At 33.4% G+C, this 24,727-nt stretch overlaps 2 protein-coding genes across 3 annotated transcripts; one reads left to right on the top strand and one right to left on the bottom strand.

The window, feature by feature from the left end:
* Nucleotides 1-61: 61 nt before the first annotated feature.
* Nucleotides 62-12,671, bottom strand: LOC148606931 (uncharacterized). Of its 2 annotated transcripts, none has more exons than XM_088545444.1 (8): nt 12,624-12,671; nt 7,717-7,802; nt 6,808-6,878; nt 6,488-6,592; nt 5,172-5,262; nt 4,462-4,519; nt 3,141-3,306; nt 62-1,369 (listed from the first exon to the last, which is right to left on the bottom strand). In XM_088545444.1, the coding sequence occupies exons 1-8, from the start codon at nt 12,637-12,639 to the stop codon at nt 1,321-1,323; spliced, it is 642 nt and encodes a 213-aa protein (XP_088401570.1). In that variant the 5' UTR covers nt 12,640-12,671; the 3' UTR covers nt 62-1,320. The 2 variants fall into 2 exon arrangements, with proteins under 2 accessions (XP_088401570.1, XP_088401571.1); XM_088545445.1 differs by having other exon boundaries at nt 3,156-3,306.
* A 273-nt stretch (nt 12,672-12,944) lies between these two features.
* On the top strand, nt 12,945-22,917 carry LOC148606930 (large ribosomal subunit protein eL6-like). The gene is made up of 5 exons (XM_088545446.1): nt 12,945-14,360; nt 16,188-16,328; nt 18,392-18,440; nt 20,018-20,202; nt 22,727-22,917. The coding sequence occupies exons 1-5, from the start codon at nt 14,265-14,267 to the stop codon at nt 22,886-22,888; spliced, it is 633 nt and encodes a 210-aa protein (XP_088401572.1). The 5' UTR covers nt 12,945-14,264; the 3' UTR covers nt 22,889-22,917.
* The last annotated feature ends 1,810 nt before the right edge of the window (nt 22,918-24,727 follow it).

The raw sequence follows: 24,727 nt of genomic DNA, 5'->3' as shown, positions 1-24,727 counted from the left end.
AACATTGCTCTTTTTTTTCCTCCCATGAAGTAGAGTTTCAATGAGAATAATAAAAATGACAATGCTTTATAGTTATTTTAATGGATATTACATAAAAACTATACAATCATACAACATAAACATTCAACCTGTCAATTACCTACTAATTTTCTAGTTTTTGAGGCATTTAATTGGCAGTTGTCAATTACAAATATTGAATTAAGTGTTGTGAATTGATTAATGTCTTGATGAGTAGATAAAAGGAGGAATTAATTTTTTTCTGAGAATCCAAATTTGTGGTTTTACCAAAAAATCAAAAACTTGATAATTCACACATTTAGTACCTAACAAAGAACAACATATTGTACTATCACAGAAGTAAAAACGGTGTAATGACAGTTTTGAAGTCAAGACAGAATATATCACAAATAGGGCGAGATTAGATGTCCTGTCATAATGTTCAAAACTGATTTTATTCTGTTTTGGCGATGTCACAGTCAATATGATGTAACCTTATCATTGGAAATTGCTGATGCTTTTAGCGTCCTGTATCCTGAGATACAAAATATCAGGCATTAAGAACAATGAAAAAAGTGATAACGTTAATGATAAAATATATTTACATAAAATGGCCAAATGAAATTGATAATTACTATAGAGATTTGATGTTGTATGAAATTTACTCTTCTAATGGTGGCATTGTTTATTACAATAACACATTTATCACAACATCAGAAAACTCCGTAAGTTTAAGTGATCATACAAGAAATGAGAATCCAAAAGACATTGGGCTTTTTCCACAAGTGTTAATAAATTGAATTAAAGGTAGCATTTCTATAGTCACCAACTGATAAATAAATAAATTCCAATGCATTCAATAGCCATCAAGGGAACCAAGATTCTGGCGAATGTAATCCTGGGACAAAGACCTGACATGGAAAACAGACACACACAACAAAGAACATAAAATAGCATATACAAAGTAACAAAAGTAAATGAGCACCTCGTACTCCACTAAAAACAGGGAGAATGGACCAGGTGTATTGGTAGGGTAGGCGTCCTCTGCCTTACTAGAAACACCTGCCAAGTTGCTCATATAAAGTCAAGTTCAGAGTACCCGAGGACAACAATCATTTCCATCAATAAACATACTATACTCAGATCTTATACAGTGAAGTGAATCAGGTTTGAATATTTTATACAAATGTATATATCTCCATCTTCCACTCTAGGACACCATGCTATGACTTCTGATCCACTGATACAATGAACACATTTACGGCACACATACATGTTTGTAAGTAACATACATACACATGTATATAAGTCACACACTCGAAACTATTGTGCATCTATAACCAGATCGGAGTCTTCATCATCTCTATCCTCACTGAAACAAAATAATGATATAGGTAAAATACTAAAATTCAGCCTAATGGGTGAGAAAAAAGATATATAAATAATACAATGAACTAAAATTTCAGACAACATACATACATACTTGTATGAAAGAAAACGGACAAAAAAGGATGATTATAAGTAAAACAACGAGTTACCATAAATTAGAAAAATAGGAACATTATCTGGTACCTGTCATGAAATGGTGAAAAAGGGGATGGCAAAATATTCAAACAAACCTAACTCAAAAACTACAATTCAGATTTTGCTGAAAATTGAACTCAACCTGTATTTTATGGTAATAAACACCTTTGCAAAGTTTAAATAATAAATCATTGACCTGTTCTCAGTTATCATCTGGAAACCATCTGAGGAGATGGACACAAAATTTTAACATAAAAGTTATTTATCATTAATTTCTGTACATCAAACTTGAGGGTAAACCAAATGTGGGTAATCTGGTCCATACGGTGTCAATACATTTTGTAGTTGCAAGTCAGCAATACAATGTATTTACGTTCTTGAATGCTATCTATTAATTCCTCATGGATCAATACTAAATATAATTGAAAACTAATGACATAAATTTGTCATTAACTCAGTCTGGATCCCAAAAGCACAGTTGAAAATTGTGCTAAAAATAGAATCTCATGAGGCAACAATAGGGAAATACTTATTTGAAATTATTTACATCTGCCCAATGTAGCACTCTTGCATGTTAAGGCAATTATATATCTACACTGTGCTAGACGTATTTTTGTGTTTCTACAAAGGGTGGCAATGCAGAAAACAGCATTTTCTAAAATATGAAATACATTTAAAATTATGCCAGGGATGTATGTTCCTGATTAATTTATAAGAGTGTAAAGAGTAATCAAGGGAACCAAGGTTATAGCGGTAATCAAAAGAATGTAATCCAGGGACAAAGACCAGACATGGAAAACAGACATACACAACAAAGAACATAAAGTAACTAAAATCATACATACAAAGTAACAAAAGCAAATGAGCAACTCGGACTCCACTAAAAAGAATTTCTATTTTTGATTATTCTTAAAAACTGGGGAATTTTTTTTTAAACTGAATCTCAAGCAGCTATTTGGATTCTCTGGAAAACATGCTTGCATGGTAATGGAAAAAAATATGTGCTTTATTCATGTGCAATGTACATGTACATTTAAGTTTTATTTTATGACTTAAAACAGAGCTGTAAATAACAGATGATTCTGAAATATCTTATGTCAGATGCAAATACTACAATACCATACAATTAAAAATATACCATTAAAATGGTCCTCATTTTCTCACGCGAAAGTGACTAAAGCTTTCAAAAAAAAAAACCTGATGAAGACCAAGTATTCTCAAAGTTTATCTTTCATGTTGTGTAGATTTTCTTAACAATATAGTTTTTCTTTGTTTTTTTTTTACATTTTGTAATTATCTTCATTACTAATAATGTAAAGATAGGTAGCATTTTGTCACTGTGAAGTGAGCATGTACTTATTTTCACAATTATTGTAGACAAATGACTCCAAAAAAACTACATGAAGAATCATTATTTTCATCCAATGAAACATTTATCTTCTTTTGTTTTTAAAACCATCTGAATTTTAAAATACCTCCAACTGATTTTGTTTAACAGAATTCATGAGAATTACCACATGTAATGAAACTAAATTTCATTCTTTCCTTTTTTATGTTTATGCCATCTAAATTTAAATATAACTATGGTATATACATACTACTATTAGAATAAAATGTACCTCATATCTAGATACCTGTCTGGATTGGAATTGTCATGACTGAATATTTCCATAGGTAACATCATTGGTGCTTTCTCTATACCAAATGATATCTGTCGAGATTCTAACCTCTTCTCAACCTCCTCTCGGGTCAGCTGAGGCTCTTGTTTGACCTGTCCATGGCCTCCTAAAATATATTTAGATAGATGCCTATCTAGAATCAAGCATTTTATGAACATGCTAAAATACACCACAAGTACAGTAAATCAACATATTTTCACGAATGATTCTGCTGCTACTAAATTATCTTATAACACTCATTTAACATGTTTTCCATAATGGACAGACTCACTGCGACAATTTAGTTTTGTAATTTTTTTTTTCATGCTCACCAAATTAGCAAAAAATAAATCTCTCGTCAAAATAAGTTGGTTTACAGTGTATATGTCAATATAAATACAGTTAAACCAGTATGATCTCAAATAAGGTCAAATAAAATGAATAAGTAGAATCTCATCCCCTCCTGCCCCCGAAAATTGATAACAATAAAACAAAAATTTGGCTGGAAATTTCAAAATCATAAATCATGATTTTTTTCCCTGTTAGTTTTTAGTATTGAGATACTATAATACACAAATCTTCTTCTCTGAAACTGATAAAACATATCTAACAGATATATCATCTATACTTCATCAGGCTAGCAAATATGTGGTAAGAAATAAAAAAATCAAATCCTCCCACCTCCCAAACCCATATTTTTTAAAAGGTTGGATGAGAGTCTGCCATTTAAGTTAACTTGGCCTAACAGATAACACTATAATCAAGTAGTACTCTAGCTAAGAATCATGCAAAATGTACTAGTAATACATAATTGGAAAGCCTACACCTTTTATTTTTGATCTTTTGTTACAAATGTTCCAGTGAACAGAAATAACCACCTGGCTTTTCATATCACCATTGGTCTTAGGAGATAAAATTTATATTGAATTTTTGGCAAAATTAAAAATTAAGGGAGATAACTCTATAAATGACACTGAATTACAATAGAAACTTTCTGATTTTTTATGTGAATTATCTCCCAAGACCTGTACATTTTATCAGTAACTCAGCGGGCGCCTCTAGAAAAACAGAGGGTGTTTATCCAACTGGTGCACCTGGTCCATGCTCCCAGTTTTCAGCGGAGTCTAGGTTGGTCATTTATTTTGTTACTTTTTACATCTTATTTTGTTTTTCATGTTACTTATATATATAGTGTGTCTATTTTCCCTGTCTAGTCCAACATAATACAATATTTATTTTCATCATTTGACATACTTAATCTCAAAAACAGATATTTGTTTACCCCCTTTTCCTTTCTTTGCACTTGGTTTGGATCTCTTCTTTGGTGGTTCAGAGGAACTCTAGAAAAATATAAATATGGATCTTGTGGGATATCAAAAGATAAAAGATGTCAAAATACAAAAAAATGTAAAGTAAAATGTTTTCAAAAAATTCCAAACAAGACTTTCCAGGAAATGATAAAAAGTCTGATCTGTAAGTAGATTTTCATCACCACATGAAAAAAAAGATACTTTTGGTCTGATCATTCTAAACCAAAAAGATGTTAATTGGTTGTTAAGAGAATTCAACTGTTTGTCATTTTAGCCAACTCAAGTTTTAAAAAAAAAGCATGCATTTTCTTCCTGACAGGAATGTCAATATGCCCTCTTATGTAAATTGTCACATGACCAATACTTTTCAAATCCAGAATTGTGACAGGATTATGTAATGACTTGTTTGATAGACATGACTTTTTAATGTAAAATTGCAGCAGTTTTTTTTTTTCAATGTACATGTACATATGTCAAAATCTAACTCAATGTATCTGATATGCTTCCTTTAATTTTTGTATCTCTGTTTCCTGGGTTTTTATTCATTAGGAATTCAATGAAAAATTCAAAATGTAAGCAATTTTTGTTAAATTCCTGTTAACATATTTAATAAGGCCAATATAATTTTAAAAAAATACAACTTTTAATCTTGTAAGAAACTGAAAGAAGAAAAGACACATACTGGAATGTTAGCTCTGCTCTGTGCACTAGCTGCCATATATAATGTAGGATCAGTTCCAAATTCAAACCCTAAACTTTCCAAGGCCTTCCTTCTAAAAACAAAAAAAAGCATACAGTTGCATAGGTTGTCATGCTGGGGATAGCCCCACTTGTTCAGGAAGTTGATAGCATCCAAAATCAATTACAGTGTATGCCTCATCTATACATGTATAAAGCAACACACCAAATTTGAAACCAATCCATCTGTTGGGAGCCAAGATTTTTGTGACAAAACAAATCTCTATCACTCCTTATAGTAAAAAATGGCAAAGTCCCACAAAACAGGAAGCATCTATCATTATTAAGCCACACACCTAATTTTAAATAATTCCTTCATAGGGAGATGAGATAACTGTGACAATATTCAGACAGATGGTAATTCCAATATACCACCAAGTTGTTGAGTGGGAATAAAACAAAAAAAACAAACAATAACTGAGCTTCTTACATGTGTATTTTGTTTACACAAGTATCACTACAGCCTCAATTCAACTTTTAGTAATGCTTCCACTGCATAAAGAAATCTTATGCCTTTTAAAATAATATTTAATTAGAGATATTAGATATATATTCAAAAGTCAATATTCTAAGTGAAAAAAAGGGCCATGACTCTTGAGTATTACAAGAGTAATCAAGGGAACCAAGGTTCTATCGGTAATCAAAAGAATGTAATCCAGGGACAAGGACCAGACATGGAAGAGTAATCAAAGGGAACCAAGGTTATAGTGGTAAGCAAAAGAATGTAATCCAGGGACAAATCCCAGACATAGAAAACAGACATATACAACAAAGAACATAAAGTAACTTAAATAATACACACAAAATAACAAAAGCAAATGAGCAACTCAGACTCCACTAAAAACCAGGAGCATGGACCAGGTGCACCGGTAGTGTAAGCGTCCTCTGCTTTTCTAGAAACACCCGGCGCTTTGCTCATAAAAAGTCAAGTCAGGGTAGATGAAAAAGGAAAGGAAAATTATGACATATTGAACAAATCAGTTTTCAAGACGCAGATGAAGAGTTCATAATATTCCACAATCAAATCTACATGTATTTCAATGTCCAAAACAGTTAAAGATGTGCTTCAGGTGGTCTTATTTACGATATGAAATTCAAAAGTGTAAAAATTGGTCAAACATAAGACAATACTACAAACTTTGAAAAAACAATGGATCAACATTTTGAAAAGAAGCCAAATATTGGGATCATTTTTCCAACTACTTTACAATGTATCATTTATCCCAACATATAAAATAGGACAATGTGACTAAAGCTTACTTCTTGCCATGCCCATCATTCTCGCTATCACTGGATGCTGTAGCATCAGAATCATCAGAAGATTCATCTAATTTCTCATACTGTAACAACCTATCTAACAAAAAGCTACAAAATAAAAATAAAAAGAGTTAGATAATAAAAAAACATTCTGTTCCAACTTTCTACTAAAAAGATTTTTTATTGTTTTGGCACTTGTTTTATAGGCAGCATAACTTTCATGCAGAGACTTTCAAGACTGGTTTAAACAGGGTCCAGTGTAAACAGATGTAACTATTATCTTTTCACTTGTACCTTGACCTGTATCTAGTACACATCTTTACCTTCTGTCTCTTGTAATCTTAAGAAGTTTTCTTTGTGACTTTCTCAGCTCCTCCAAAAAACATTCTTGCTCCTACAGAAAAATAAAACATCAGACCTTGTGTTATCCTAGTAAATGCCATTTCACTTTGATTCTAATTATGACACTTTGGGCCAGATGAGCTAAAAAGGAAGAAGGCTTGATATTCTGTTGGGCAATTGGTCTAACACCTATAAAAACAGCTACAATGTCATTATGACAGCATGTATTTGAATTTTTTTTTAATACCAGAAGATTGATTTAATAGGTGTAGATTGTTCTAATTGTATTTACATTCTAATCTTAACTTTATATTGATGATTCAAATCAAACATGTTCACGTCATTGTTGTATCTTGGGTAAGTTATAACTTTCACTCAATAAGAAAAATAAATAACATGTACAGGAAAAAAAATAGGGTTAGTGACAAATATAAATTAGATAGTTTTCACAATATTTCATGAGTGAAAAATAATTTAAGAATAAGGGTTTGTAAGTTTCATTCATGATTTATTTTTATCCTGAATTTCTACTGTTACTACTTAAACAAAACTGAAGATCAATTTGCGTTTAGTTAGCTACTTTCGGGTACATCATTTTGATGCACTTTGCTGCATAGATATCAGTATTTTCTATTTTATGTTATCATCTAACTTATTATACAGTACAATTAGCTAAGCATCATACTTTTGTTACCTTATTTACACATACATGTAAGAGGTCTTTGTTGATTCTAATTTAGCCTATTTACTCTACAAACAACTACTTTTTTGCTTTTGAATGGGAGTTGGGTCCATTCTCTAGAACTGACAGAGTCACCTGACAAGATTTACATGCTGCCCTAAGAGCCTGCTTTTTCTGATTACAAGGCTGCAATGAATGTTAAACTTACATAAACTAAAAACTTCAGTTTCTTTTTTAATGCTTTGTACTTTTCTCTATAGTCCACCTGGTGCTCTTGGTGAGGTATTTGGCCCTCTGAAATAACAATCAAGGTATTTATATATATCAAGCCATTCAAGGTCCACAAATTAGGCATAATAAAATCAAGGAATTATTTCATCCAAAGTTTACATACAGTAATCTAATGGTCTGTAATTAAATATCTATTGCCTTGATCAGTTGCACTACTTAGCCAATTTGATCAAAGAGTAACACCATTTAGAAGTGTATATGTATATTTATATACAGCATATCTTGTCTACATGTACCTTTACACCATGTGATAGATAGTCATTTTACTATTTTTATTCATGACAGGATCCATTTTTTTTATTTGAAAAATGAAACCTGTAAATGAGCAATATACAATTTGTGGGTATTGAGGTTGTTCAAATCTTACAATTTCGCAAGATCACAGCATTAACATTGGATTTTTATGGTAATTATGCCATTAACATCTATTTACATTGTACTTGCCATTTTAATATTATTTCAATGCAGTTTCATGTTTATTTGAGTATACAATGTACTTGAGTGTTTTTGAGTATGTATTCATTAAAATCTGACACTTTATTACAAATACAGGCAAATTGGACCAATTGTAAATACCATAGGGTGGTGCATCAGGAATATCATTATCTACGAATGAAAAATTAATATTTGGAAAATCAAAATCATTTCTTTCGACTTAATAATTTTAGTATGATGGCTTCCATTATCAAGTAAAATGTCTAATTCCAGAAAAGGTGTACATGTATTTGGCCAACTACAATGTAAGTTCTTACAGGTAGATATCTTGAACAAAGTTTTCGAAGTTGGGATTATTTTTGGCTTAAATATATCTCAAAGTATTATTAAATTCATGCAACAGATTGTAACCTTAACAGATTTGGAAATAAGGGTTATTGTCCATATTAAATCATGGTGTCATTTTTACATTTGTCATTCTGTACTCAGAAGGAAAGAAACAAGAGGCTCACAGGAGCCTGAATTGCTCACCTGGTTAAAGTTTGTCTTTCAAGGGTAATAAATTTAACAAGGAGATGTCCAACAATTTTGACTCAAGAAGACTTTGATAGGACTTATCATAAGGATCATTTCAGCAATTGAAAGTTTCTTTCTATCTATTATACAATGTAGGTTTCAAGATATTGGCTGAAAACTATAAAAAAACAAATAATAATTATAATTTTTCATCTATTCAAGGGCAATAACTCTTACAACGAGTTGCCTGACAACTTTGATCCTGAAGACTTTTGAAGGCCTTATAACAAGGATCATTTCAGCACTTGAAAGAGTTTGGCTAAACGGTTTTGAGATATATGCGAAAAACTACTGTCTGACCCGTATGTTCTATTTTAAGTAATGGCGACCATTTTTTTATGAATCCCCTCATCAATTCTATGCAAGATATCCCAAGGAACATTCATGCCAAGTTTGGTTTCAATTGGTCAAGTAGTGTCAGAGGAGAAGATTTTTGGAAAGAAATAACATGAAAAATAGCAAAAATTGTTGAAAAAGGGCAATAACTCCAATATGGCTTAACAGATTAAAACCAAAACTTAACCAGAGATAGATCTCATCATGCTGAACACTTTTACTCTGTCAAATTAATCTAAACCTAATGGTTTAGGAGATAACAGATATATGTGAAAAACTACTGTCTGATCCCTATGTTCCATTTTTAGTAACGGCAGCCATGTTTTTCGACGAATCAAAAATCCCCACATCAGCTATATGCAGGATACCCAAAGAAACATTTATACCATGTTTAATTCTAATCAGTCAAGAAATTTCAGAGGAGAAGAGTTATGTATAATTGTTAACGATGACGACGGACGCCAAGTGATGGCAATAGCTCACATGGCCTTTGGCCAGGTGAGCTAAAAAGGAATTGAAGTGTTTTATGTTAACAGAAATGATGTTTTTATTTTCCTGGTCTGTGATCCTTAAATATTGGGATATTATGCTGGATATTTTTCGGCTACTTAACACTACGCTATGTCTTGAACTTGTGTTCAATAAAACTTTTTCAACTATGAAAAAATCTTCATCATTTATGAAACAGCAGTAACAAACTTCAGAAATGGGATACTGACAGTTTCATGTCAACAGTGGTCCTTGAATCATGAATGCTGGGGTGCAAGCATTAAAGTCTCTGTTATAGGTATTTATAGTGAGCGCCGCAAAGCGGTTTGAGCTCTACGATTATTACATGTATTCTCTAAATTTCCCTTACAATTCCCCAATATACTAACGAAATAAAGTCATGTCCCAGAAGTAACAAAAAGTGACTGTCCTTACTGAGAAAATTCATCATTTCCTTCAATCTAACAAATAAAAAAATATAAGTTATGATTTCGTTTCAGTAAAAATAAATTCATCTTTTCTGATAGTTTTCAGGTCTTTTTCTATTTTTTTTTACTTATTTAACAAAGTGAGTGTTATGTTTTTAAAAACTTTGGGAAACACGTAGATGTGTACATACATGTATCTCCGCTGTTCCACTGTTGCTGTTGTCAAGAACTAAACCTGCCTTGGAAAAAAACATAACTCAGATTGTAATAACAAAATCGGAGTATAGCTTTTCTAAGAAAGGAAAGGCAATCTTTTTTTGTTTGGAATTTACCGCCGTCGTCTGCATTGTGTTTACGTCACATGATATGTGTAAAATATTCCCACCATATGTGGAGAACTGTAATATTTCTTGTATCTGTATAGATTGATCTGACAGGCCAAAACTGAAATGGACATTGCTAGAGATGCCCTTAAGGGATAAAAAAAATGTACAGTATTGCGAAGTGCTGTAACGTTATTGACCATTTTGAGAGCGAGGGGAAAGGGGGGCATGGGGTTGGAATTTTAGGGAAAAATTGTTCAAGTTATTCATTTATTAAAAAACTTCCCCATTAATTAACAAGACAGATTTTCAAACAGAAATATTGATTTTGTTTGCTGCTTAAATATGAATGAACATGTTGCACCTATGAAGCAAAAATTTTCATCTGGGTTGACCCCTATGTAATGTCCTTTATTATTTGTACGAGTCTCGCACAGATGGTACACGTATGGTTAAGCTCACTGTGCTGGCTGATATAGGCAATGCCTACCCCATATTGTTTATTACAAATCCTTGAAAGCTATGGCGTAAAATATTACTCTGTTCATGACAATACACAGAAGATAAAAAAACTATCTTAAGACCAGTGTAGGAAACTCACTCAAATTCTAGCCAGTCCTGAATACAATTTTTTAATAAATTTACTATATCAGTGATTTATCTAGCGCTTGCCATTTTCGCCATTTACGAAAGGATTTAATAAATAACAAAAATGTTTAAGATCATTTTCGTCACTTAAAATTTGAAAAGCGTATAAAAAAAATTCCATTCAAAAAGTATTTCAGATACATTTTCGTCATCTTAAATAAAAATGTTGTTAAAAACTGTCAATCATCACCCAGACTTACGCTCTGACAAGTTTATGACCCCAAGCTGGGTAATTACCTGGTCAACCAGGTGTGAAATACATTTTATTGTTGTTTACCTGGCATCCCTGATATGTGCATCGATAATAATCCTTTAAAATAACAACAATTTATCAATCGTTTGATCATTAGGACCACAAAAGATAATCCCAGGGTTCTCACTCAACTTCACCCAGTCGTTTTCGACCGATGAAAAAAGACTCTACTTGACTCGATACATTCCTGCTTTTAAGTACGTTTAAAATACAACTGATATATATCCTTATTTTAAAGATTAGTCGTGTTAAATGATTTCGATCTTTAATGGATACCAACCGATTTTACTCCCATATAAAAAAAAAACCTTCCTGAAACTCACAACATATATATAGCTAAATTTTTTTAGAAATTTAAATGCACACAAAAACAATGAGTGGTCATCTCATGGATTTCAATTAATTTTAACCCAATAGCAAATTAGGAAGTATTAATCAACAATAAATATTTATTTTACAATTCTCTTTTCTTCTTGTACAAAATCACAATGATTATGAACGTCTTCAATTCTACTCATGATCTGGGGACAAAGGTCACTGAAAAATTACCACCCAGCAGTAAGATATCACGCAGCAACTGCTTACAGAGTGCAACATTCTACAGTAGACTATGCCAATGTGGCCAACCTCCTTTCTATCTGTCCAGTTTCTGCGTTATGTTCTGGTGACTGAGAGGGGATTTAGTAGGTACTATCTGATCAAGACCTATCTTAGGAACAGACTCAAGGTTTCAACAATCCTCTTCTAAAGATCTGCCTTCATCCTTCTGATTTGAGGAGTTTTAGGTTGAAGAGGGCTTTTGAGGTGTTGTGTTTGGCAAAGGACAGGAGGATTTTCTCTTATTAGTTGAGTGTCAGGTCATACCATTAGTAGTAGCTCATGTCATATAGTAGCTATTTTTAGACTAAATGCATCAAAGCTTTGTCATGATGTAAAAAATTTCTATTTTACTATTTTTCTAATAGTAACTATTTTATTTTATTAAGTAACACACGTTTTCTTATAGAAAATAAGTTATTTTGTTGTAATATTTATTGTTATGCCTGTATCTGTTAACTTAAAATGAATATATTAAGAGTGTTTATGTCTTTAGTTTATGATACTACTGACTATTTACAAAATTCTGCTGCCCATAATATGTCGTTCGTGCCCTACGCTAAAGTGACTAATGCCCTCAAAATCCTAGACCTAGCTAAAACCCTCGGTCCCTGACAATATAATTTTTTGCTAAAATTGCTCAGTCCTGCCAAAAAATAGCCAGTCTCGGGCTGGCGGGCAGGCTACTATTTTTAACTCTGTTAAGACGCTTAATTCCTCGGTAAATCAGAAAAACTACCTGGAATCGGCATCATTGTATTTCCATCACAATTCTCTCCCTTGACTGAGAAACATTCTTTCCGTTTAGCCTTTTACTTCCGGTAGACCAATGTAAGCAGTAGTAAATGTGAATTGTACGGAAATATCTGTTAATATCTTGTTTGATTTTCGCCATCCCTAATAAATATGGTGCTCAGTATGAACACATTGACCATTCGTAACTGGTTTATTGTGACAATTGACAATTCTTACAGTTAAACATTACTTGCACCATTTTTTATTCCGTATCTCGTCTTCTCTTAAATAGTTGTATAGCTGCAGGCCTGTAAACGAACATACATGTACATGTGTTCTAATTACATAGCTTCTTAAGAGTATTTTCTGTGATAATTGTTGTGAATTATGGAACGTTGTGCACTTGTCGAATTGAATGTGATATGTACCGATTTTCCCTCTAAGGCTCAATTGAAATACCAGAAAATTTGTTACAAACATGCTTATCAATCTGATGTGTTAACCTTGTCCTTAGGCCAGACATCTGGGCTTGTAGCCCCAAAGACCCATTTCAAATTTATGTTTTGGACTTGTCTGCATTTATAACTTGCATGAAATTTATTGCTAGTAGTAGTACCATTGCTAGGTGTTCTTGAAAGCGTTTATTGACTTGCTTTCCTCAACAGTATTTGGCAAATTGTTCCATATGTCCACTATTCTTTGCGAGAAACTGTATTTCCTTTACATGGTCCTAGAGTACTTGTATATTTTGAAATTATGCCCCCTGGTGGTTGTTGATCTAGTTGGAAATAAACTTTTGCTGTCGAGGTTTGTCAATGTTATTTACTATCCTATATGTTTCCACAACATCTGATCTTAACCTACGGTATTGGAGTGATGGCAAACCTACAAAATGTATGTTGTAACTAGTTTTGTTGCCCTACTTTGGATGTTTTCAATTTTGATAGCTTCTTTTTTTATCAATGACTGACCATATATTGCTTCCATATTCTACATTTGTAAATGAGGACGAACAATACTTTTGTAGAGGTTGGGAAACATTTCTTTGTCCATATATGTGAAGCTTCTTTTATTCATCCCTATTAGGCTATTCACTGGTCTGCTTTCTTAGTTTGTAAGTTAATTTGTTGCTGAAATTTAAGCTTTTCATCCACAATTATTCCTAGGTCTTTTTCTTTGATGGACTTACATATTAGTTTTCCCAATATTGTTGCACTTTCAGAAAATTTGTGATATCATCCTGATGTGTGTTTTGTTTGCAAATACTAATAGCAGTTTGTGTTGTTGACACAATAGTGAATTTATCAAATATACAAATGTATACACAGGGTTTTCAATGGGAGGAGGCAATCAGCCGAATTTCACTGCCTTATTCCAATGAAATCACCTGATAAAATTTGAATTTGGTTATAGAACATGAACAGAATAAAACTTATATCACCTGTTCAAATTTTAATTTCTTCTGTTAACATAAAGTTTTTCAAATCCCTTAACACTTAGGTTTTCTATTGATAATGTGAACTTTTCGTGAGCACAGTTGGAATCCTTGGCAGTTTATAAATGTACTAATTCACTAATTGTTGAATATTTTAAGTTCTGTCCCCTTATCATTAAAAAATGTGTCTTTTATTTACATAATATTTAGATGGCACCAAAGGCAAAAACGCCGGCTCGTATGGTCACCAAGAATATTGGTGGAGATAAAAATGGTGGAAAACGTACTGTCAGAGTCAACAGACTGGTAAATAATACATTTAAATTGCTGATCCGAGTTGATCTTGCCATTTTCATTGCAGGGAAGCAATTCTTGTCATGAGCTCACAAAAATTATTTTCTCAGTGAAATTCTTAAGCATTAGATCAATTTTCATAGCATTGTGAACATTCAGGAATGAAATTTAAGCAAGAACTTCTTTTCTACAAGGATACAACCCAATAAAAAATAAGTAACGGTTCCAGTCACCTCTGAATAATATAGGGTCAGTAAGTCAAAAATTATTTCTGTTTTTATTTTGATTTTATTCAAACAACTCTCTTGGTCAGCCTAAGTGTTTAATTAAAATACTACTTACAACAACTGATTACTACACAATTAACTCAAATAGGAAAGAAATATTATCAGGCTGTAAATTTACTGCTTGCCATTGTATTGTACTATTATAAATGCAGAATCCTATCCAGAGACTTTTCAATAAGAAATCAGGATTATGGGATGTTGGTTGGGTCGGTTGTTTTTATATTTTATTTTGTTTTTCTACTTTTGCAATAACAAAAGAAATTTATGGTTGGTCGGATAACTGGAACCATACAATTTTTAGCTCACCTGGCGAAAGACCATGTGAGCTATTGCCATCACTTGGCGTCCGTCATCGTCGTTAACAATTTTTTAAAACTTTTCTCCTCTGACACCACTTGACCAATTGGAACCAAGCTTGGTGTGAATGTTCCTTGGGGTATCGTGCATAGAACTGATATGGGAATTTTTTATCTGTTGAAAAACATGGCCGCCATTACCAAAAATAGAACATAAGAGGCATATATCTCCAAACCATTAGGTTTAGCCAATTTCTGATGGGGTAAAGGCGTTCAGCATGTTGAGATCTATTTGTGGTCAAATTTTCATTTTGATATGTTAAAGTCTCACTAACCACTAACATTTACATTACTTTACATGTTAAAAAAGTAATTTTCAAAGTTTCACTGTGAATTCCCAGGACAAATGACATCTTTAAGTTGCATACTGTTGCAAAGCTTGGAAAATAAGGCTTCCAAAATCATTATGCTAATGGTACAATGATTGTAGAAATTTTTCACAAAATTTACTTGAATAGATAATACTGAAATCCACAATTTTACCTGTGCTGCTAACTGACAGCATGGAAGCAAATTACTCACACATGTAAACAATATTCATACACTTTTGTAGTCAATTACATATATGATTTTGAAGTACACATTCTCAGCTTTATTTTGACTACTTACACAAATAATTCTCTTACAATGCATATGTCTAGGTTCAGTGTGTTTTTGGTACTACATAGGGGGGTGGCCATTTGACCCGAAAGTGGTTAGTGAGACCTAAGCTATGTTGTAATTGTGGCCCTTTTTTCTACATTTTTTTGCAGTTTGAAATGTTATTTCTTTCAAAAATCTTCTCCTCTGACACCACTTGACCAATTGGAACCAAACTTGGTATAAATGTTCCTTTGGGTATTGTGCATAGAACTGTTGTGGGGATTTTTCATCCGTCATTACACATGGCCGCCATTACTAAAAGTAGAACATAGGGGTCAGACAATAGTTTTTCGCATATATCTCCAAAACCGTTAGGTTTAGCCAAATTACTTTTCTAGCAGAAATGACCCTTATTATCAGGCCTTCAAAAGTTGTTAGTGTGAAAATTCAAAGAAATTGGATAAAAATTAGTCTTCTTCCTAATTATATAAACTTTGTGAACACCTTAAAGGTTATTCTGGAATGGATGTGTATTTTGTACATCAGAATGTCAATATATTACTTGAAATGTTTCCACAATTCAGATTGTTAAAAAGTATTCTTCAATATTTTAGCCAAGATTCTATCCTACAGAAGATAAGCCAAGAAAACTGAAGTCTCGCAGGAAGCCATTCAAGGAACACAAACACAAGATCAGGCCAAGCATCACTCCAGGAACAGTTCTGATTATTGTTGCTGGTCGTCATAAGGGAAAGGTGAATTAAAAGTTTATTACAGAATATACTAGAATAACATTTCGTTCAATCCAGTGTTGAATGTGTAAGGCCATACCAAAAAAATGTCTAGGTTGTCAGGCCACTTTTTATTCTATTGATCAGAGGCAAGAAGAACTTTTCTGTAAGATATTTCATGATATATACTGCTCAAGCGGATAAATATTTACAATACAGTTCAGAAAACATGCATTTGGAGGAAAAGTTGAGTATGATTCTCCATGGCATCAAAATCTTCCTAGAGAAACAATTTTGCATTATATTAGTGGCCACATTTTAAATTATGTCCAATAACTTCATCTGTTGAAGTGTTTGGAACCTCCCTATCAACTGCTGATTGGCCTTTCAAATGATGATTTTTTTATTTTTTGCTTCGGAATAGAAAAGGCTGACGCAGAAGTGTTATAGGGATGCAACGGTGCTTGAGTACCTACACTATTTTAATTTGCAAAATGAGTGTAATAGTGTTATGTTATTGCTTTCTGCACACTTACAAAATACAAGTCAGGGGCTGGGTCCAAAAAAAGGAGATTGAGAATTTAGTACATATATCCCTGTTAAAAATACTATTTCAAATGCTGAAGTTGTTACTATTAAAATTTCATTTCTTTACATGAAAAATGTGGTTTTTATTAGCTATTGCCATCACTTGGTGTCCGTCGTCATCCGTGTTAACAATTATACAAAACTCTTCTCCTCTGAAACTACTTGACCAATTGAAACCAAACATGGTATGAATGTTCCTTGGGGTATCCTGCATAGATTTGATGTGGGGATTTTTGATCCATCAAAATACATGGCCTTCGTTACTAAAATAGAATATAGGGATCAGACAGTAGTTTTTTGCATATATCTCCAAAACTATTCTTTCAATAGCTGAAATGATCCATATTATTAGGACTACAAAAGTCTTCAGGAATAAAAGTTGTCAGATGACTCATTGTAAGAGTTATTGCCATTGATAGGGGGAAAATGACTTTATGCCCCCATGACAATCGTCCAGAGGGGTGGGGGGCATATTAATTTACCCCTGTCCGTCCATCCGTCCGAGTTACACATGATCATGGCATGTCCAGCTATCTCCTCGTACAGTTTTTGAACTACATCTAAAATATTTTACAGGATATTTCTACAGATGATTAAGGTGTGCAGGGCTAAAGGATTTTTATTTTCATGAAATATTACTGAAATTGGTGATAGTTACACTTAGTCATTTTACTCAGAAATATATAGATCATGGCTTGTTTGCCTATCTCCTTGTACAGTTTTTGAACTACATATAAAATATTTTTTGCAGGATGTTACTACATACAATGATGGTGTGCAAGGTCATAGGATCTTGATTTTCATGAAATATTACAGAACTGGGTAGTTTTTGTCAGAAATATATCCACAGCAACAAAGTTAGGGATTTGTTATTGCGGGTTATAACATTTTTTATGTGTCCGTCAGTCCGACGATCAGTCCTCTTTTTCACATCGCAAATAATCTTGACGCTATCAAACAGAATTTCATAACACTATGTTGCCAATATGTAGATATGCATATATTTAGGAATTATTGATCCCCAAATTTTTTGAGTTACAGTACTGGAACAGTTTGTCATTGCAAGTCTTGGAAGGATTGAACTGAACCAATAGAGCATGAGTATCACAAGTCATGGAAGGATTTCTGAATCTGCAAACCATGTCTTCATACAAAATAAACATGTTCTTAATTTGGCCAATCTAGCGAGCAGGGGCATCATTAAAAAAAAAAAATCGTTCCTAACAAATAACGCGGGGGCTCCTGTGATAAACAGGGCTTCAGTTCATATCTTGAAAACTATGATAGATTAAAAGAAACTTTCATTTGTTGAGGAGGTCTTGTGATAAGTCCTGCCAAAGACTTCTTCAGTCAAAATTGTTCGACAACTTCTTGTTAAATTTATTGCCTTTTTCTGAAAGGCAAAATTCAACCAGGTGAGCGATTCAGGCTCCTGGGAGCCTGTTGTTCTTATTTTTTTTATCTTAAAAACTTAAATTTTAACTTCTTCTTTTTTTCAGAGGGTTGTATTTCTGAAGGACCTTGCATCTGGACTTCTCCTTGTTACTGGTAAGTAATAATTTTAGGGTAACTGATACAAAAATAGTGGAAACCTGTACTTACCTCTCAAAAAAAAGTTTCCTCATTACCCCTAAGGAACCCCATACAACCGCTACTTTTGAAATATTTCCCTATATATGATTGTTACTGGCAGATTTGGGCAAAATAGTTGCCCTTATATTGTTTACTTCACCCTCAGACTACACCAAAATTAAAGTGGTCACCATTTCAGACATCTTCCAAGATCAGGACTGTATTCTGTATTTTAATATTTTATAACCAAAGTTACCTTTTCTGTTAACAATTCAAACAAAAATGACACCTGTTTTTGAAAACAATTGTCAAAACCATCTAGATCTACTGAATATTAACTTATAAGCAAGTGTTCCAGGGAACAGAAATTAAAATTTCTAGCCACCTGGGCCATTACATTTTAAAAAATGGGTTTTTTTTTCTATTTTTTGGATCTTTTACATCTCCCGTCCAGCTTTGTCCCGTGTGTTACTTTTTCTGCATTTCCGAAGTCCATAGTACTTGACAGTGTAACCTATGATAACTTCGGAGTAGAAGTAGAAAGGTGGACAGATTCGTGTTGTCATTGTCTGTCCGGCTAAAATATACCGAAAACAACAAAATCCTGGAAGTCGTATCAAATTTACATATCTTTCATCTGCTGTTTGAAGAGTGGACATCTGTTGTTTTTGTTGCAGACCGGATGTACAACCTGACAGGGACCTGAAGACAAAATTTTGGGTTGTACTACCGGTGTGCTGTGATTGCCTCACTGTGGATAAGCAGACAATTCCAAACAGGTTGCCAATTAAAAAATGACATGCCCTTATGTGCCAGAGATTTATATGCGAGTAACTTGTTCTGCATATGAATGTTGATTCTCCACAGAGGAAGCAAAAGAGCAACTTTAATTTCCATAATTTTTTTCTTTGTTTCTAATCATTCCTGTTATTCTAGTCCGTTCAAATAAAACAGTTCAAAGTTCTTGATTTTATTAACAAAATGCGAAGTCTAGTAGTCATTCCATGTAGTCAAAGAAAAAGAGTATTTTTCTTTTCTTAAACATCATTTTCCAGGACACTTTTTTATCTTTTTGTACCAACAAACATCTTCATTCTCAAAGAAATATCGATGGCACCTGCTGACATCTTTTTAACTCTTATGCTTCGAATACAAAGTAGTGTGACATTTTGGCGGGAGTAAGTTCGAGAGTGAAATTACCAAGTTTATTTCACAGTGTGAATTATCCAAATTTATTACACTGAGATATAGGCATTCAATTTCATGAATATTATACTGTCAATCATTCAGTCAGCAGGCTGGTGTCATTTTGTCTAAAATATTTAGTTACTTACATGGGTAGCTTTAAAAAAAAAAAAAAAAAATTTATCACAACTAAAGAAAATGAACATATAAAAATGCTTGCTTATATTATGTGCATGTATGAAACATCAAACATTGATACAACAAAAATGATGTGCATACACATGCACTTTTACTTGACCACTCTCCACTTTACCCTGTTTATTTCAAGTAGCTGAAGTCCTGATTAGTTATGACTTCTATACTTGTAGGTCCATTCCATCTGAATGGTTGCCCATTGAGAAGAATAAATCAGAGATATGTTATTGCAACAAAAACCAAAATTGACATCAGTGCTGTCAAGGTTCCAGAAAGAGTAAATGACAAATATTTTGCCCGTCAAAAACTGAGGAAACCTAGACACACAGAAGGTGAAATTTTTGACACCAAAAAAGAGGTAGGAATTGTTCATGGACTTAGAATCCTATATGATTTTTCATGTTCCTGTCATTAGTCAGTAGAAACGGAATGTACTTCAGTTGCTGAAATTTAACTCTGTGAATACTGATTCTGGTTTGAAAATGAAGCATCAGGATGATTGAGTATATTTGTGTGAACTTAGTTTTGATCGATAAACATAATGTTTAAAATTTCCTGTGCACATGTCCAGATTCTTCTGATATGTTTCTTATTTTTTACCATATGTTCATGTCCAATTTCATCAATTTTCGCATTTTTAACTCGCCTGGACCAAAGTGTCCTTATGCCATCACTTTGTGTCTGTCGTCTGTCATCCGTAAACTTTTCACATTTTGCTCAACTGTGTATGTTAGAGCTTCTACAAAAGGTCAACTTATGGTTACATTTGATCATACAAGATTACCCCCAGACTCTATCTAAGTTCTGGTTGGCCAATTTTCTAAGATCAACAATTCTGAAACCACATGTGCCAATGGTGTGAAACTTAATAGGTTTAATGACCTCAGTGACTTCTACAAACAACCCACTTTTTGTGTGGCGAAGTTGGCTACAGCCACTCAAAAAAGTTGGCATTGAAACAATATGGGGAAACAGATTTTGGCTTATATCTCTGCTTTTACATAGCAATGGTAACCAAACTGGCAGATTAACTTTTGGTTCCTCTTGATTAAACAAGATGGCCATCAAAGGCTGTTTTAGCTTCTGATTGGCCATTATTTCAAAGATGAGCTCTTCTGAAACCTCGGGTGCCAATGTTTTGAAACTTTATATGTAGGTTTAATGACCTCAGTGGTCTCTACAAACAATTTACTTCATGTGTGGCTACTCAAAAGTTACCATTGAAAGTAAACCCTTAAGTATCCTGCTCAAAATGACCGTTTGGATTTTTGATCGGTTAAATAACATGGCTGCTGTTACTATAAATAAAACATAGGAGTCAGACAGCAGATTTTTGCATACATCTCCAAAATTGTTAAGCTTAGCCAAATTCTGTCATGGGTAAAAGTATTCAGCATGATGAGATCTATCTGTGGTCAAATTTTTGTGAAAATCTGTTGACCCTTGTTGGAGTTATTGCCCTTTTTGGACATTTTTTGCTGTTTTTGATGTTATTATTTTCAAAAATCTTCTTCTCAGAAACTACTGTACAGAATTCAATGAAAGTTGATATTTTTGTTTTATTAGGGTATCCATAACAAATTGACCATTTGGATTTTTGATTGGTGAAAAAACATTGCCCCTGTTACTAAAAACAGAACATAGGGGTCAGACAGCAGATTTTTGCATATATCTGTGGTCAAATTTTTGTTTTATTAGGGTATCCATAACAAATTGACCATTTGGATTTTTGATTGGTGAAAAAACATTGCCCCCGTTACTAAAAACATAGGGGTCAGACAGCAGATTTTTGCATATATCTCCAAAACCGGTAGGTTTGGCCAAATTCTGACACAGGTAAAAGTATTTGGCATAATGAGATCTATCTGTGGTCAAATTTTGGTGAAAATCTGTTGACCCTTGTTGAAGTTTTTGCCCTTTTTGGACGTTTTTTGCTGTTTTTGATGTCATTCCTTTCAAAAATTTTCTTCTCAGAAACGGCTTTACAGAATTCAATGAAAGTAGGTATTTTTGTTTTTTAGGGTATCCTTAACAAAATGACTGTTCAGATTTTTTTTAATAAATATTGCCCCCTTTACTAAAACTAGAACATAGGGGTCGTACAGTAGTTTTTTTTTGCATGTATCTCCAAAACCGTTAGGTTTGGCCAATATCTTTCAGTTGCTGAAATATCCTTATTATAAAAGTCTTCAAGGGATCAAAGTTGTCAGACGTCTCCATGTAAGGGTTATTGCCCTGGAGAGGTGAAAAATGACACTTTTTTACTGTTTTCAGCCTCTATCTTGAAAACTATGATAGATTGAATGAAACTTTCATTTGCTGAAATGATTCTGATTATAAGGCCTACAAAAATCTCCATGGATCAAAGTTGTCAGACGACTCCATATAGGAGTTATTGCCCTTGAAAAGCAGAAAATTACGTTTTTTTGTTTTCAGTCAATATCTTGAAAACTATAATAGATAGAATGAAACTTTCGATTGACGAAATGATCCTGATAAGTCCTACCAGTCTTAATGGAGTCAAAATTGACGGACAACTTTTTGTTAAAGTTATTGCTCTTGAAAGGCAAAAAATTGACCAGGTGAGCATTTCAGGCTCCAGGAAGCCTCTTGTTTTTTTTTTTTTGTTTTTTTTTGGATCCACAAAATCATGTCTGTATATGGAGTTAATGTCATGAATGGCCAGAGCTGTCCCTATTTTCATAGCTGTAAATATACTTTCATTGGGGGAATGTCTTTGACATCTAAACCAATGCTCCACTTGAGGGAAATCAAAAGTCAACCAAAAAAGTGTTAAAGGGTTGGAGGTCCAAGACCCAGAGAAATCAAATTTCAAATGTTCTACATATGATACTAATGTTATTATTTTTTTCTGCTTCCAGGTCTATCAAGTAAGTGATGAGAGGAAAGAGGATCAAGTTTCCGTAGACAAACAGGTTTTGGACGCTATCAGAAAGAATTCTGAGAAGAAATTTCTGTTTGGTTATCTGGGAGCCATGTTTTCTTTACAGAATAGACAATATCCACACACAATGGTGTTCTAAATGCCCTCATTAAATTATCTGAAGGGAAATTTGTTCAAATGTGTATTTCTGCCATTGAAATTATTGGAACCAAACTTGGTATGAATGTTCTTTGGGGTATTTGGCATTAAACTGATGTGGGGATTTTTTATCTATCGAAACACATGGCTACCGTTACTACAAATAGGACATAGGGATCAGACAGTAGTTTTTCGCATATATCTCCAAAATGGTTAGGTTCAGCCCAATTCGGACTTGGTAAAAGTGTTAAGCATGATGAGATCTATTTGTGGTCAAATTTTCATTTTAATCTGTTCAGCCATGTTGGTGTTATTGCCCTTTTTCGACGCTTTCCTTTTTTTTTTTTTTTTTTTTTTTGCTATTTTGAATGTTCTTTCTTTCAAAAATCTTCTCCTTTGACATTATTTTACCAATTGAAACAATACATGGTATGTGTATTCCTTGGGGTAGGTATCCTGCATAGAACTGAATTGGGGATTTTTTTATCTGTCGAAAAACGTGGCCACCCTTACTATAAATAGAACGTAGGCATCAGGCAGTTTTTCGCATATGTCTCCAAAACTGTAAGGTTTAGCCAAATTCAAATTTTTGAATAATTCTTTTAATAAGGCCTGCAAAATTCTCCAGAGATCAAAGTTGACAGGCGACTCCTTCTAAGAGTTAATGCTCTTGAAAGGTAAAAATCAAGCGCATTGCTGAGGCCAAAATGAAGTGTAGGTAAATTTACAGCAGGGGGTCTGGGGACTGCTTAAGGCCCCCAGCAGGTCCAGGGGGCGAAGCTCTGTGGAGATAGCGTTTTATAGCATCATTTATGCCTCTCCTAGATGTATTTTATCTCTAAAAAAAATTGGCAAAATTAAGTGCAGGCAAAAGCTTTTTTGCCTAATGGCAGCTACACGCCTGAAAATGATTGTTTAGTTTTCAGCCAATATCTTGAAAACTATGATGGACAGTGATTTTGTCCTTTGTTGTAAAAGCAGCCTCAACCCTTTAATTTTGGGAAATCAACACATTGGGAGACAGGAACATGTCACATGCTGATCCGGAGCCGAAAACCGATACTGAACTGACAAATACGTACTCCCAATATTCACTAGGCTACATGTACGACTTTTAGAAAAAAACATTCCTTAGAAGTGAACAAAGTACCAGTCCGTGAAGTAACGTCTAGAGAAACATTTCACTGGCTTCTTCATCAGAATTTCACAAAAATATGCCTGACAATTGGGAATTTTCCTCCCTTTGGAAAAATTACTTTTAAACCTTTTGGGGAAAAGTTTCCAGGGGATATTAGGGTAACAAAATCCCTGGACAAAAAACTTTCAACTGCTGTAATGATCCTTATAAGTCTTCTTGAGTCAAATTTTAGACAACTTGTTAAATTTATTGCATAGAAAGGCAGAATTTAAGCAGATGAGCGATTCCGGCTCCTGGAAGTCTCTTGTTTAATATGCTTGTGCTGGCATGTTCATTACTTACGGAAATTAGTAAAACTCAGTGGAGTTTTAGCTTACCTGGACCAAAAGTCGTGGTCTGTCATCCATAAACATTTCATATTTTGCTCAACTACATAAAAAACCCTCGACCAATAATAACCGAATTTGGTAGAAAGGATGTATGCCTCTACAAAACATCTTATGGGTCCGCAAGAAATAACGAAGATGGCCACCAGTGGCCTTGCCAACTTTCAAAGATCAATTTCTCCAAAACCAGTGCAAGCTAGCAAAATAATGTTTATTGGTCTGTGGTGTTGATATATAGCTTGAGCATGGCATAAAGTCTCTGAATTTAAAGAGATGACAATTTGTGCATGAAAATTAATGCTAGCACATTTAGGAA

Source organism: Perna viridis, chromosome 9 (genome assembly GCF_037379345.1).
Source record: "Perna viridis isolate PV_CMFRI_1.1 ecotype Kerala chromosome 9, ASM3737934v1, whole genome shotgun sequence".
NCBI classification, from domain to species: Eukaryota; Metazoa; Mollusca; class Bivalvia; order Mytilida; family Mytilidae; genus Perna; species Perna viridis.
This window is presented reverse-complemented; position numbering and strand designations above follow the sequence as displayed.

Bases quoted from the DNA above. Each gene is read 5' to 3' on its own strand.
- LOC148606931 (XM_088545444.1), bottom strand. The intron at 6,879-7,716 runs GTAAGTTTAACA...ATTTTTCTGTAG, and splicing joins AACTGAAGTTTTTAGTTTAT to GAGCAAGAATGTTTTTTGGA. The intron at 3,307-4,461 runs GTAAACAAATAT...AATATATTTTAG, and splicing joins TGCAAAGAAAGGAAAAGGGG to GAGGCCATGGACAGGTCAAA.
- LOC148606930 (XM_088545446.1), top strand. From the start codon at position 14,265: ATGGCACCAAAGGCAAAAACGCCGGCTCGTATGGTCACCAAGAATATT. The intron at 16,329-18,391 runs GTGAATTAAAAG...TCTTTTTTTCAG, and splicing joins CTGGTCGTCATAAGGGAAAG to AGGGTTGTATTTCTGAAGGA. The intron at 18,441-20,017 runs GTAAGTAATAAT...CTATACTTGTAG, and splicing joins TGGACTTCTCCTTGTTACTG to GTCCATTCCATCTGAATGGT.